General features: G+C 34.2%; 1 protein-coding gene across 3 annotated transcripts in view; it reads left to right on the top strand.

The window, feature by feature from the left end:
- Positions 1-2,595: 2,595 nt before the first annotated feature.
- Positions 2,596-15,675, top strand: part of eya3 (EYA transcriptional coactivator and phosphatase 3) — a 33,968-nt gene continuing 20,888 nt past the window's right edge. For 2 of the 3 annotated variants that reach the window (XM_051136660.1, XM_051136661.1), the window contains exons 1-3: positions 2,603-2,703; positions 12,387-12,510; positions 12,729-12,778. In XM_051136660.1, the coding sequence (XP_050992617.1) occupies positions 12,478-12,510; positions 12,729-12,778 (83 nt within the window). In that variant the 5' untranslated portion in view covers positions 2,603-2,703; positions 12,387-12,477. Of the gene's footprint in view, positions 2,704-12,386; positions 12,511-12,728; positions 12,779-15,675 lie in introns of all 3 variants that reach the window. The other variant, XM_051136659.1, reaches the window with a different exon arrangement.

Consider the following 15,675-nt stretch of genomic DNA (forward strand, 5'->3'; position numbering starts at 1 on the left):
TATCGCCAATATGGCCGCGTATCTGGGTAACTGACCAAATCGTGACGTAAGCGCGAACTCTCTATTGCTAAGATCAATATCTAGTATTCTGACCTAGATTGTAGTTATTGATCAAACCCCTCTTGTTTTGCCTACCTCTGTTCATTTAGTTACTTTCTCTTACCTGGTGGAAATCATACTTAACTTAAGCCAGCTTACTGATGGTCAGATATTATTCCTTCTTGTCTTATAATTCAGGTTTTGAATTTTGTCACTCTTAAAAATAAAGGTGCTTTAAAAGGTTCTTCCCAGTGATGCCATAGAAGAACCATTTTTGGTTTCACAAAGAACCATTCAGTCAAACCATTCACTTTAACCATCTCTTTCTTACCTTTTTATAATCTGAAGAACCTTCTTTCACCACAAAAAAAAAACTTTTGTGAAACAGAAAGGTTGTTCAGATGTTAAAAGTTCTTTATGGAACCATTTAAACCATTAAGGTTCTTCTGTCAACAGTGGATAGGAGTTTAATAAATGGCACAGTCTTTATTTTAAGTATGCTCTGGTTTTATAATTACAGATCTCAAAATTACCATTTCTAGCAGCTCCTGGAAAAGGTTGTTTATAATGAGCTTTCTAAATTTACAAATGATATGATTTTTGACAAATTTCAATCAGGTTTTAGGTCAAAACATACAGTAGCACAGTAACTAATCTTCTTTAAGGACTAATGATTTGTTGATGTTGGTAGATTAGGGGAACTGTCCTGTTTTAGTACTTCTTGATCTGAGTGTGGTTTTTGAAAGGGTGCATCATGAGATTCTTCTTGGCTGCTTAAGTTAGAGTGAATTCAGAAGCTTGTATTAAAGTGATTCTCTTCTTATATAAAGGTGAAACATTTGCTGTTAAATTAAGGAGCTTTGCCCACATCTCCTTTGGGGTTCCTCAGGGTTCTATTCTTGGCCCTGTTTTGTTTTCTTTATATATGCTTCCACTGGGATTAATTTGTCAATGTTGCATATTATTGTTTTGCGGATGACAGCTGCATCTACCTTTAAAGTTTAAAAATAACTCCAAACTAACGTCTCTGCTAGGTTGTTTGGATAACATAAAGAGATGGACAGCACTTGGGTTACGATCCTTCAGTTTAATGTTTCAAAATCTAAAGTGGTGGCATTTGGCCCATCTGATTTAGCCAAACAATTAATTAACCATGGTCCTCTATTCACTAACTGAATCTTTCAGCTGAGGAATCTTGGTAGGTTTATTCAACTAAGGCTATTACTAGGCTAAAATATTATTTATTTATTTGTCTTTGAAAGATATAGAAATTGTGATACATGCTTTTATTTCATCTAGACTGATTATTGTAATAGTTATATCTGGGACTATCAAACAAACTGCATTCATGTATACAGTTAGTGCAAAATGCAGTGTCACATTTGATGAATTCAATGAATTAAAAATAATAATAATAAAAAATTCTTACTGACCAAGTCGGTAAGTGGGGGTTACTACACTGTAAAAAACAATTTGTTGAGTCAACTTAAAATAATTTGTAACCTGGCTGCCTTAAAATGTTAAGTTCAGTCAACTCAAAAAAAGTTTATTCAACTTGAAATGTTAAATTATACTAAATGATAACTTAGATATTTGAGTTGAATTAACTTAAAATTTTAAGGCAGCTGGGTTACTTACCCATCTGTTAAGTTTAGCAAATACAAATATCTAAGTTGTTACTTAGTACAACTTAACATTTTAAGTTGAATAAACTTATTTTAGTTGACTGAACTTAAAATTTTAAGGCAGCAGGGTAACAAATGATTTTAAGTTGTGTTTTCACAAATTGTGTTTTGTATTTTTTACAGTGTAGGTAAAGTCTGATATTTTACACTACCAGTTAAAAGTTTTTGAACAGTAACATTTGTAATGTTTTTTTTTTTTTTTTTTTTTTAGTCTCTTCTGCTCACCAAGTCTGCATATATTTGATCCAAAGTACAGCAAAAACAGTAACATTTTGAAATAGTTTTACTATTTAAAATGACTGTTTTCTATTTGAATGTTTAAAAATATAATTTATTCCTGTGATTTCAAAGCTGATTTTTTTTAGCATCATTACTCCAGTAAAATCAGAAATCATTCTAATATTCTGATTTGCTGCTCAGAAAACATTTATTATTATTATTATTATTATTATTATTATTATTATTATTATTATTATTATTGTGTTAAAACAGCTGAGCAGTATTTTTTTTTTCAGGTTTCTTTCAGAAGAACAGCATTTATCTAAAATATATATATATTTTTTTTTCATTATAAATGTCTTTATCATCACTTTTGATCAATTTAAAGCATTAATTTTTATGACTTATTTCCCCCCTCAAAAAAAGCTTTTAAATGGTATAGTGTGTAATGTTACAAAAGTTTTTTTTTTCAGATGTATATAAATGATAAGTGCTGATCTTCTGATCTTTCTATTCATCAAATAATCCTAAAAAAATGAACTTAACTGTTTTAAATATTGCCAAAAATAAAAATAAAAAAAATTGCAGGGGTTTAACGTTTTGTGATTCGAAGGAACGTTGGTAGTTTCTGCGCATGCGCGTTGCGAATTGTAGCGACTTCCTGCCAAATAGTTGTCCCTAACAACACACGGCGCCCCACCGAGGGAATTTCAGTTTAAGGAAACATAAAGTTTCCTCGAAAGTAGCAGTGGGTGACATGGTAAGAGTTCCTTTCCCATTTGTGTGATGTACATTATACATGTGAGCGCTTTAATGAGAGGTTTAGTGTGAAATGTTAAGGTCAGTGAGCTGCGAGCTAAATAACGCACGTTGGCTAACTGGCCAAACTGTGCTAAACGCTACATTAACACAGACACTACTGGACAACAGTTGATGTTGCGTCCTTTTTATAGTCTGTACGTCATGCGTGTTTCCAAAGATGATCACATTTAATGTGTGTGGTGTCTTGGACATCTCCGGTGAACTAGCCACAGTTTTAAGAGAAACACTGGCTGTGTCTCAAACCCTGTTTAGCTTCCTACTTAGACAGCGTTTTTCGGCGTCATAGGAGCGAGACGTTGTTTTTGTAACGAAATATTGGAGAAATAAGTGTCTGAAAGCAGTTGGGGGGATGCTCTTCTTCGCTGGTCACTCGTCCTTGACTCACTGCGGTTGAGTGTATGTTAAATTTACATTACTTAAGCCTCTGCCACGGAGAGCCTTCTGCTATTGTGTTTTGTTTAATAGGTAAATGCTGTGTACTGCTCCGATCCTACCTGAGCTGATCTATTTATATCTGACAAAGATGTCTATAAAACATATAGGGTTATTCCGTGTCAAATTTCAGAAACTTCCTAGGCTCAGATGTTTGATTTTGTCAGTATTTTATTCTGAAAAAAAGATAAACATGTATAGTGATGAAAGCCAAAATATGACTGTATGTCATTGATGTATATTTGCTGAGTAATCCACTACTTTGTAGAGGAGGGTCAAAATGACCATTTTTTAATTTAGATTTAGAGCCAGATTACAGGGGGTAAAATATACCTTCAGAAAGATTGCAGCATCAAAGACTGTAAGGTTTATTAGTAAAAATTGGTTGACTTTAGCAATCTCATAGTATTATGTGCCACTTGTGAGCATTCAGAAATGGGGGGAAAAAAAACACTTTTCAAAGTTTGCATGCCTGCAGCTCAAGAAGTATTAACTGCTATATATCTTAATCCTTTTTTATATTTTGGGTCTTAACAAACTTTCCTTTTGGCATCTTTTTTTTTTTTTTTTTTTTAAGGCTCTATATGGTTCCATTCCAGCAATGTTGGAATCTCAATATGGTTCCAGAAGTAAATTGTTAAATTGTACACATTTTCAGTGGTCAAAATCCATACGTGGGTCACTTTACACACATACTTTCTTTTTTTTTTTTAAGAGCGACGTGTGAAGAACAAATAATGTTGAAACTAGAATTGTATCTTGTTTCCCTATATCAAAAATAATTGCATAGAACACATCTGTGAGTGCCATAAACATCATTTTCCCAAAGTTTGCATGTCTGTAACTCAAAAAGCATTAAAGATATATCAAAATTATTTCAGATTTGAATTCTTAATAAACATTTCCTTTGGAGTTTTCAATTTTAAAGCCCTATAATGTTCAGTCCTAGAGATATGGGGATTTTAATGCAGTTCCATATTCAGATTGTTGAGTATTACCTATTTTTAGTGGTCGAAAAGCAAATGTTGGTACTTTAGATTCAGCTGATGCTTATTGTATTTAAAGGGAAATGTCTGAAGAAAAAAGAATGTTAGCAGTAGAAATGTAGCTTGTTTTCCTCAATCAAAACAGTTGCATAGAACTCAGACATGAATGTATGCAATTGTCTTGATAGAATGAAACAAGATTTGTTTTAAATGTCTTCAGACATTGTTCTTCAAATACAATATATCTGGGATTGAACCATATAGGGCCATAAAATAAAGATTACAAAAGAGTAAAAAAGTACAAAAGTTTGTTAAGAACCAGAGTTTAAAATGATACGGAGAGATTTTTAATACTTCCTTGGTTACAGGCACTCAAACGTTACAAAAATAATATTCATGGCTCTAAAAAAGGTATGTTCTATGTCAGGGGTGAGGAACCTTGATCCTGCAGATTAGGATTGGAGCTAAACTCTGCAGGGACACCGGCCCTCTAGGATCAAGGTTTTGACTTGGGGAAACAAGCTGCAATTCTAGTTTCAACGTTATTCTTCTTCAGACATTCCCCTTTAAATGCATTAAATATCTGCTGTATATAAAGTGACCAACACTGATTTCTGACTACTGAAAATGGGTAATATTCAACAATCTGGACATTGAGCCTCATTGAGATCCCCATTTCTCTGGGACTGAACAATGTAGGGCCTTGAAAATGAAGATTAAAAGAGAAGAGTTTATTAATGAACCAAAGATTTAAAGAGATATTGAGATAAATTTAATAGTTTTTGAGTTACATGCACACAACTTTGGAAAAAGAATATTTTTGGACTTGGACATGTATGTTCTATGCAATTATTTTTGGAATCAAGATACATTTCTAGTTTCAACATTATTTATTTTTCCAACATTTCTTTTTAAAAGAAACAACGTATCAGCTGAATACAAACTGACCCACATTTGGTTTTGACCACTGAAAATGTGTACAATTTAACAATTTATTCCTGGAGCCATATTGAGAATCCAGAATTGCTGGAATATGAACTATACATGGCCTTAAAAATTAAGATGCCAAAAGGAAGATTTGTTAAGAGGCAAAATGTAAAAGGGCATGTCACATGATGAACAACTGACTCAAACCTGAAAACTTGTCAGATAAGAGGCGAGGTGAACTAATCATAGAGTAAAGACCCAGGTAAACAATGAATTAATCTTTTCTGTTTCTTATAGTAATATAGTTTTGTTTTGTTTTGTTTGTAGTGTGATCAACGTTTGTGTAAGCAGTAGATATGTTAGGGAGGTAACATGTAACATTTTAATTATATTTTGCTAAAATGAACGAAATGACTCGAAAAAAGATTCGTTCATTTTGCTGAACGAGACTCAAAGGTCTGAGCTGGTGAAATGATCCGAACTTCCCATCACTACAATCTCTACAAAATAGTGTATTAATGAATAAATATACATCCATGACATTTAATATTTTGGCTTTCATCGCTATACATGTTTGTCTTTCTTCAAAAAAAAAAAATGACAATCTAAAATTTAAGCTGAGGACCATTTGGTGAGTTGACACAGAATGACCATATTATACATATATATATATATATATAGTGTGTACTAAAACATAAAAATAAAGAATTAAATTTTGCCATTTAAAAAATTGTATACACTTTATAAAGTTTAAGGTCAAAAATATTTTTAAAAAGAAATGAATACTTGTGTTTAGCAAGGATGAATTCAATAATCTAAAATAACAGTAAAGACATTTACAAAAAACTGAACTTCTAACTGAAAGAATCCTGGGAATATGTATCACGGTTTCCTAAAAAGAAATTAAGTAACACCACCTACTAAGTTGATAATGAGCAACAAATCAGCCTTTTAGAATATTATAATAATTTCTGAAGGTTCATGTGACACTGGAGACTGGAGTAATGATGCTGAAAATTCAGCTTTGATCACAGGAATAAATTACATTTATTCAATAGAAAACATATATTCAAATAAAAAGTTATTTTAAATTGTAATATTTCACGTCATTATTGTTTTATTTACTGCTACTTTTGTTCTGTATTACTGATCAAGTAAATGCAGCTTTGATAAACATGAGACTTTCAAAATCATTAAAAATACCCTCGAAGGTTTTATTTTTATTTTTATTTTTTTGTTTATGGTTTTTCTTCCAATTTTAGTTCAGTACATTTTATGCAATCTTACATGTTTGTAATGATTGATCTAATGTTATATGAATTGGTCATTTACTGAATTACTTTTTATGTTCTTTCATTTGCATTACTGTATTGATTGGTTATTCTAACCAAGATGCTCAGAAAACAAAAAAAGAGACCATGGGAGGAGTTTTTTTGCTTTCTAGCCTAAACCAAGGTCATCTGGGTTCTAATCTAGTTCATCTGAGTTCAAACCTAGCTTGGGTTCACAGAAGTGCAGATATAGATAAAGCTGCCTGGATATTTTAATGATATTCAGTGTTTTTGTCTATTTGATCTGAAATGCCATTCATAGAAAATATGGGCCCGAATTGCTCCCTGTTTCTGTTTATTAGGGCCCGAGCACTGCAGTGCGAGGACCCTTCTCTGTTTCTTCTTCTTCTTCTTCTTCTTCTTCTTCTTCTTCTTCTTCTTCTTCTTCTTCTTCTTCTTCTTCTTCTTCTTCTTCTTCTTCTTCTCCAAAGTAAAAAGTCTTTTTGAGGGCCTAAACATGCTCGAAAACTCATGAAACTTTGCACACGCATCAGTCCTGGTGAAAATTTACATCTGATATGGTTTTCAGAAGTGGGTGTGGCAAAATGGCTCGATAGCGCCACCTATAAAATTTCAACGGAGTGCGCCTCGAGCTGCGTTTCACGTACATGTACGAAACTCGGTACACAGGTGTAGCACACCAATACCTACAAAAAGTCTCCTGGTACAACATCCTAAACCCAACAGGAAGTCCGTTATAACGAATTTCCTGTACGATTTTTGTGCAGTTTTTGCCATTTTCAGGCCTCGTACTTTAACGAACTCCTCCTACAGTTTTTATCCGATCATCTTCAAATTTGCTGAGTGTTATCATAAGGCCCTTGCGATGTTAAATTGCGAAGCTTTTGAGTTTTCGTCGAGGGGCGTGTCCGTGGCGGCCTGACAAAATTTGACGTGTCGCCATGAAAAAGGAAGTGGCTGTAACTCAGGCAAACAATGTCCGATCTGCCTCAAACTTCACAGGTGTGATAAGAGTCTGGTCCTGAACACATGTCAGTGCCCATATTCAGTTATAGTCATAGCGCCACCTGATGACAACAGGAAGTGACATGTTTAACACTGTTACGGACTCCTAGCAACATATTAAAAAGCATTAGCAAGTTTTAAATAGGCTAGCAACATGCTACAGTCATGCTACAACATGCTAGCAACACTTAGCTAAGAGCTAATGCATGCTATTAATACAAAGAAAAAGAAAATTGCTGTAACTCATGCACACAATGTCCAATCTGACCCAAATTTAATATTCAACATGCTACGAACATAGTAAAGCATGCTAACAACACTTAGCTAATATGCTAAAGCATGCTAATAATACTATAAAACAGGAAGTTACTTTAACTCGGGCATACAATGTCCAATCTGCCCCAAACTTGACATGTTTGATAAGAGTCCTGGACTGAACACATGCCCATGCCCGTATTCAGTTATAGTCATAGCGCCACCTGCTGGCAACAGGAAGTCACATGTTTAATACTGTTGTGGATGCCTAGCAACATTTTAAAAATATCAACACGTGTTAAATAGGGTAGCAACATGCTAGAAACATGCTAAAACATGTTAGCGACACTTAGCTAAATGCTAAAGCATGCTCTTAATGCAATGAAACAGGAAGTTACTGTAACTCAGGCATGCAATGTCCAATCTGCCCCAAACTTAATATGTTTGATAAGAGTTCTAGCCTGAACACTACGTGCCTATATTCAGTTATAGTCATAGCGCCACCTACTGTCAACAGGAAGTGACATGTTTAACACTGTGATACACTATTATCAACACACTAAAAAGCCATTGAGTGCTAAAGTAGTTAAAAACACACTCAAACATGCTAGCAACACTTACTTAATGCTAAAGCATGTTGTTAAAGACATAAAACAGGAAGTTGTTGTAATTCATGTAAACAATGTCCAATCTGCCCCAAACTTCACATGTTTGATAAGAGTCCTGGTCTGAAGATATATACATGCCCATATTCAGTTATAGTTATAGCGCCACCTCCTGACAACAGGAAGTGACATGTTTAACGGTGTTACGGACTCCTAGCAACATATTAAAAAGCGTTAGCAAGTTTTAAATAGGCTAGGATCATGCTAGAATCATGTTAAAACATGCTAGCAACACTTAGCTAAGAGCTAAAGCATGATATTAATACAAAGACAAATTGCTGTAACTCATGCATACAATGTCCAATCTGACCCAAACTTAATATTCAACATGCTACAAACATAGTAAAGCATGCTAGCAACACTTAGCTAAAATGCTAAAGCATGCTAATAATACAATGAAACAGGAAGTTACTGTAACTCAGGCATACAATATCCAATATGCCCCAAGCTTAACATGTTTGATAAGAGTCCTGGCCTGAACACATGCCCATGCCCATATTCAGTTATAGTCATAGCTCCACCTGCTGGCAACAGGAAGTGAGATGTTGCACTCTGTAATGAACGCAACATTTTAGAAATATCAACAAGTGTTAAATAGGGTAGCAACATGCTAGAAACATGCTATAACATGTTAGCAACACTTAGCTAAGTGCTAAAGCATGTTATTAATGCAATGAAACGGGAAGCTACAGTAACTCAGGCATACAATGTCCAATCTGCCCCAAACTTAACAGGTTTGATAAGAGTCCTGGTCTGAACACATTTACATAACAATATTCAATTATAGTCATAGCGCCACCTACTGTCAACAGGAAGTGATGTTTAACACTGTGATACACTATTAGCAACACACAAAAATAAGCCAGTGAGTGCTAAACTTGCTAAAAACACACTCAAACATGCTAGCAACACTTACTAAGTGCTAAAGCATCTTGTTAAAGCCATGAAACAGGAAGTTGTTGCAATTCCTGCAAACAATGTCCAATCTTCCCCAAACTTCACATGTTTGATAAGAGTCCTGGCCTGAAGATATCTACATGCTCATATTCAGTTAAAGTCATAGCGCCACCTGCTGGCAACCGGAAGTGACATGTTTAACACTGTGATGGTCTATTAAAAGCACAGCAAAATATGCCATATTGTGCTAAATATGCTAGACACACTTTCTAAGTGCTAATGCATCCTATTAATGCCATGAAACAGGAAGTTGTTGTAACTCAGCCATACAATGTCCGATCTGCCCCAAACTTCATATGTTCGATAAGAGTCCTGGCCTGAACACATCTAAAGGCCAATATTCCATTACAATTATAGCGCCACCAGCTGGCAACAGGAAATGACTTGTCTTACACTAACTCAAGCATACCATGTTCAATCTGCACCAAACTTCATATGTTTGATAAAAGCGCTGACCTGAAGACGTCTACATGCCAATATTCAGTTATAGGCATAGCGCCACCAGCTGGCAGCATGAAGTTTGGCACATCTAAATGACTTTGATATATTCCTCCTAAATTTACTATGTCAAAAGCATAGTGCCCACCGTTCGCTGTTTCCCTAAAGCCACCGGTCGGCGGTGAGCCCGGGTGCGAGGGCCCGTTCATCGCTGCTTGCAGCTTTAATTAGATTTAACATTTAGCAGATGCTTTTATTCAGAGCAGCTTAAAATAGTGTAGAATAGCAATTATATAAAAAAGAGAACAAATTTTGAACCAACAGTAATTTTTGCCAGTCATTTTCAAAATGATTAAACCAAGAAGTACAAAAGAGTAAAAATAAGTGGACATTTTGGGGCATGAAAATGCTAACTTTTAAAAACTGTTTTTTTGAAACAGTACCGTTATTGTCTGTATGTATAGTACAAAAAATGAACTTGTGAAAATGGTGATGTAGCATGTGTATTATGTGCAGTGTTGGGGAAAGTTTCTTTTAAAATGAATGCATTACAATATTGAGTTACTCCCTGAAAAAGTAACTAATTATGTTACTTAGTTACTTTTTATGGAAAGTAATGCGTTACTTTTTAAATTTGGGCAGGGCTTACTTGTTTGTTTTTAATATAAAAAGTTCTATTTTTGGCAAATGTAAAAGCCTTTTGACACCAAAAGCCTCAGGCTTTGAGAAAAGTAAATTCATGTCTGTACAGTAGACCGCAGAAGAAAAAAATGTCAACTCTTCAGCAATAAAAAAAAAAAAAAAAAGGAAAACTAATGTTAGATTATCTCAAGTAATTTTTGCTTATTATTATGGTTGAATTGGATCATCGAAAGTCGGCAGCAAAGACATCGGGTAATAAAATGGGATTAAATGCATAAAGTATATTTGTATTATTTAACATATTTAATTATTGCAGGTTTGTGTCTTAATTTGAGTTGAATTTCACTGTTTTTATTCATTTTGAGGAATACTGAATCTGTTTTTTGTGAGTGAGATGAATTAATGCATGTTCACATTTATTCTAGAACTAACATCTTAGTCCCAATTTCTCTCAACATGGGGACAGGATAATCAATAAATGGGGAGAAGAGTAACTGGCGTTACTTATTTGAAAAAAGTAACTCCGATATTTTTCTTGTCAATTAAAAAGTAATTTGTTACTTTACTAGTTACTTGGAAAAAGTAATAATATTACGTAACTTGCGTTACTTGTAATGCGTTACCCCTAACACTGATTACATGTTCGTTTAGTGTTTCTTTACAAAGTGACATTGCCAGTTACTGACCTGGCAAAGTGTTTTAAGTCATGTTTTCACATCCATGTTATTTGTATGCAAAGGAAAACCTTTCTTTTTTTAGACTTTTCATGAAATTAGCAGAATTAAAAAAATACACTTAAAAGTTTTCCTCCATTTGCACCAATATTACAGCATTAATTAATCATTTTGAATACATTTTTATGAGTCTGTTAATTGAAATGCATAGTTTGAACCTTGAACCCAAATGATTTAAACTTACCTACTATGCTTTTGCTACCAGATTGTACATTAGAGATGCTCTCATACTCAAAAGCTGCAAGGAGAAATCATGGAAATATTCAAGCTCTAGGAATTAGCTAACTATCTTCATGCCTTTCCAAACCTGTATTTCTTTCCTCTTTAGAAAATAAGACAATATTTTGGAAAATGTCTCAGTTGGTGGTGGCCAGTGTTCTGTTGGACATTGACTTTCATTGTAAGAGTTAAAAAAAAAAAAACAAAACAAAAAAAAAAAAAAAAAAAAATATATATATATATATATATATATATATATATTTTTTTACTCATGAGCAGGTTTGGAGTGACAAGTAAATAAACGATGACAGAATGTTTATCTTTGGGTGAACTGTCCTTTTAAAGATGTTTAATGTAGGTTGACTGAATGAGATGTTTTAGTATTTGGTTCACTTGTTTTTTTTTTTTTTTTTTTTCCACATTTTCCATCCACATTAAAGTTGTTTTTCATATCCAGATCACGTTCCTGAGACATCGAGCTGGACATTGCATAAGGATCGCTCAGGGCTACACGTGATTTATTAAACATTGTAGTCTCACATTATGTGAATGAAGCTTTAGCACGCGTCTGCAAAATTGGCTCAAGTGTAAGTGAGCATCTGACCTGCTTTCTGTGTTTCCTGCTTCATATTCCAATTATATAAATGCAGTTTAAAGAAAGAACGGGGTGAATAAAATTAGGTTAGATCTTATCCTCGCCCGCCCTTTAGATGTGACAGCTTGCGCAGAAACACCTAATGCCTTTGATATAATCAGGAAAGAATACAAGCTTCCTAGCTTTCACCAAATGTAGGTTAGCATACATGTAAGGAGACGCGGCCATATAATCCAGGCATGTGCGCTGGAAAGTGGGAGGGTTCGGGGGAAACATCTGGTGCTTTTGTGGGGGAGCCTCACGTGCCTCACCTGCCGGGCTGAGCTCACCTGCTAGCAGGGTGACAGTGGGATTAGGACCCGCAAGACCCAGTTTTTCCCTTGGCTTTCCCATAATGCAAAGCTCCTAAGAGGTAGGGGCTGGAGGAGCATATATAAAGATGTTTCACAGTGTTGACTTGTGTCTTTCATGCAGGGCCTTGGCCAAAGCAGAAGCAGCAGAAACTGCAGAGACTGACGGCGCAGGTTTACCAGGGCGGACGGTGAAGACGTCCTCTCCCACAGTCATGGACGAGTCTCAAGAGGTGCCCGAGCTCCCTGTGAGTACAGTGCACTTGACATCAGGATGTTTTTTTCAATCACCCTGATCACTTTTGATATTTAAAATGACTAGAAATATCATTAAGTATAGTATGTCACTCTGAAGGATGCAGCTGTCACTGCATAAAATGTTACACGTTAAAAGCCATTGGCTGCTGTTAATCATTTAACACAGTGAGAGACATAACTCGTTTTTTCTGTTGTTTTGGTTGAATAGACAAAGAAAGCTCGGCATGATCCAGAAGTGAGTCAGGAGGGTGATTCACGGTAGGTCCATGTGCATTTTCAGTATTTAGAGTGGTGCATTTCATATTTTCATAAATAGCTTGCATATAGGCTATAGCTTACTAGTTCAGGATTGGGCTGCTAGGATAAACGGTGAAGAAGTACAGATAAAGGAACTGGATGTAAGATTGTAATCTTGCTTTATTACTGCTCTGCCCTTGAGCAAGGGGAAAGAGAGAGAACAAAGAGTTTCTTGTCAGAGTGAAGTATGATTTCCTTTTGGGTAATTGCCAATCTTCAATCACACTTTATTATCGTTTAGTAGAATGTCAAGACATTTAAAAAAAAAATGGCATCAGAAAGGCTGCAATCACTGCATCTTTTAGCCACTCATTCGGAAGATTGAAGAAATTTTGAAGATGACAGTTTTCAAACCTCATCTTAAAGGCGTATCTTTAGGTCTGGGTTGAAATGATTGATTTCCAGATTTAGCAAACCAATGTCTTAAATATTATAATTCTTAAATAAACAATGTTTGTTAATACTCCTCCCATCCAACAATTGCAATATGTGTTCTTTGTTGCTTTTGATATTTAGTGGAATTGAGTGGAATAATTTCTGTGAGAATACCCAGCCCTATTCATCTTATGATATTGTTGCCGATTGTTATTGCTACAACTTGATCTTCCTATTTCTATTTGTTTGTTGTTGTTGTTGTTATTTGTTTTAGTGTCTAGGGATGTAGGAAGTCAATACAATGAATAAATTAATAAAGAAAATAAATTAAAATGTTATTAGAATCAGAGCAGCTTGTTACTAATAAAATTGAGCTGTTTGAATTAATGAATCAGACAGCTATTTTTAGTAAATAAATGCAGTCAAAAATCAGTCAAAAGTTTTTGAACAGTAATATTTTTAATGTTTTTAAAGAAGTCTCTTCTGCTCACCAAGCCTGCATTTATTTGGTCCAAAGTACAGCAAAAACTGTAATTTTTTTTTACTATTTAAAATAACTGTTTTCTCTTTGAATATGTTTTAAAATGTAATTTTGTTCCTGTGATTTCAAAGCTGAATTTTTAGCATCATTACTTGATCAAAAATCATTCTAATATGCTGATTTGCTGTTTAAGAAACTTTTTTTTTTTAATTTAAATAATTAAAACAGTTCAGTACATTTTTCTTCAGGATTCTTTGAATAGAAAGATCCAAAGATCAGCATTTATCTGAAATAAAAAGCTTTTGTAACATTATACACTATACCATTTAAAAGCTTTTTTTTATTTTTATTTTTTAAATAAACAATAGAAATTAATATTTTTATTTACCAAGGATGCTTTAAATTGATAAAAAGTGATGATAAAGATATGTATAATGTTACAAAAGATTTCTATTTCAGATAAATGCTGTTCTTCTGAACTGTTCATCAAAAAAAAAAAAAAAAAAAAAACTGAAAAAATTCTACTCTGTTGTTTTCAAAGACTACAGAAATACAAAGACGGTTCACTCCTATACTCAGAAATGGGAGAAACAGCAACACGCCATATGGCAGAATAGTCCCGCCTTCTAAATGAAAGAGCCACTCGCTGATTAGTAAAGTCATTGCGTCACTGCAGCGGCCGGTAGAAGCGCTGGTTCCCATAGAAACCTGAGACTGGACCAGCCAATGTGCATGCGCAGTCATAAGCATGTTGTAGCTGCGCATGTGCATTGGCTGGTCTAGCTTAAAAAATAAACTTTTTATAATAAATAAATTTATAATTAATAAACACTATTTGAGCATAAGAAACTACATTCATGGGGCAGTCATATTTTGTTGCTGATTTGAAATATGCAATTTAATTGTGAGCTCAGCGATTTCCCCCGTTCATTTAGATAGGACTTGGTCTTAGATGAGCTGCCTGGAGGCTGAGTGAACAGACTTTTCTTGAACGGGACTTTGGTTGTTTTCAACATAATAATAAATGCTTTTTGAGCAGCAAATCAGAATATTAGAATGATTTCTGAAGGATCATATGAGTCAGCTTTGAAATCACACGAATAAATTACATTTTAAAATATATTCGAATAGAAAGCAGTTTTTTAAATAGTAAAAATATTCAAAATGTTACCGTTTTTGCTGTACTTTGGATCAAACAAATGCAGGTTTGGTGAGCAAAAGAGACTTAAAAAAAAAAAAAAGACATTAAAAATCTTACTGTTCAGAAAGTTTTGACTGGTACTGTATATCCACCAAAACAATACACCTAATTGCTCTTTAAATTTAGTGACAACCAAAGCTTCGGAAAGATGAAGGAAGAAAACAGTATTTACAAATTATATACAAACATATTGATAATGAACCCAAGAGTGTGAGACAGAAAAGAAAAAAAAATAATAATACACATGCTAACATCAGCCAATCCAAACACTAATGTAAACGAACAAAAAAAACAAAACCAAATCTTTAGCGTAGAATGAAATAACTCCCACTCCTAAACTAGTGTTTTTATGTAAGCTTAAACTTAGGGCACTATGATTTCTGCAATGTGGAAAACGTGGATGGAATCGCAGAATCCAGTCATACAAATGGAATTTACTGTATAACGCAGAATGCCATGCAGTTTGCCAAATTTTGAATGACTAAATCAAAAGTAGGTCAGTACACTTAAGACAAAACCTGGTATGGACTAATGTCTGGGAATATTAAGCTGCAAAATACTATTTAAAAATGAATGCGTGTCTCTTGCTTAATTAATAGCGCATACTGAAGCGCTCGTGATGCTTTTAGTGTTTTCAGCCTCTGTCGCCTCAGTATATGAGTACATGAACAATCTCTAGAACTGCTCTGAGGGTCACTTCATGAGCTTTTTACCATTTCTTTTGTGAAAAAAAAACTATTACCATATCATTAACAAACAGAAACTTAAACTTCTTCACATCAATCCGTCAAAATGAAAGTT

The sequence above is a fragment of the Labeo rohita genome, chromosome 19 (assembly GCF_022985175.1).
Source record: "Labeo rohita strain BAU-BD-2019 chromosome 19, IGBB_LRoh.1.0, whole genome shotgun sequence".
Taxonomy (NCBI): domain Eukaryota; kingdom Metazoa; phylum Chordata; class Actinopteri; order Cypriniformes; family Cyprinidae; genus Labeo; species Labeo rohita.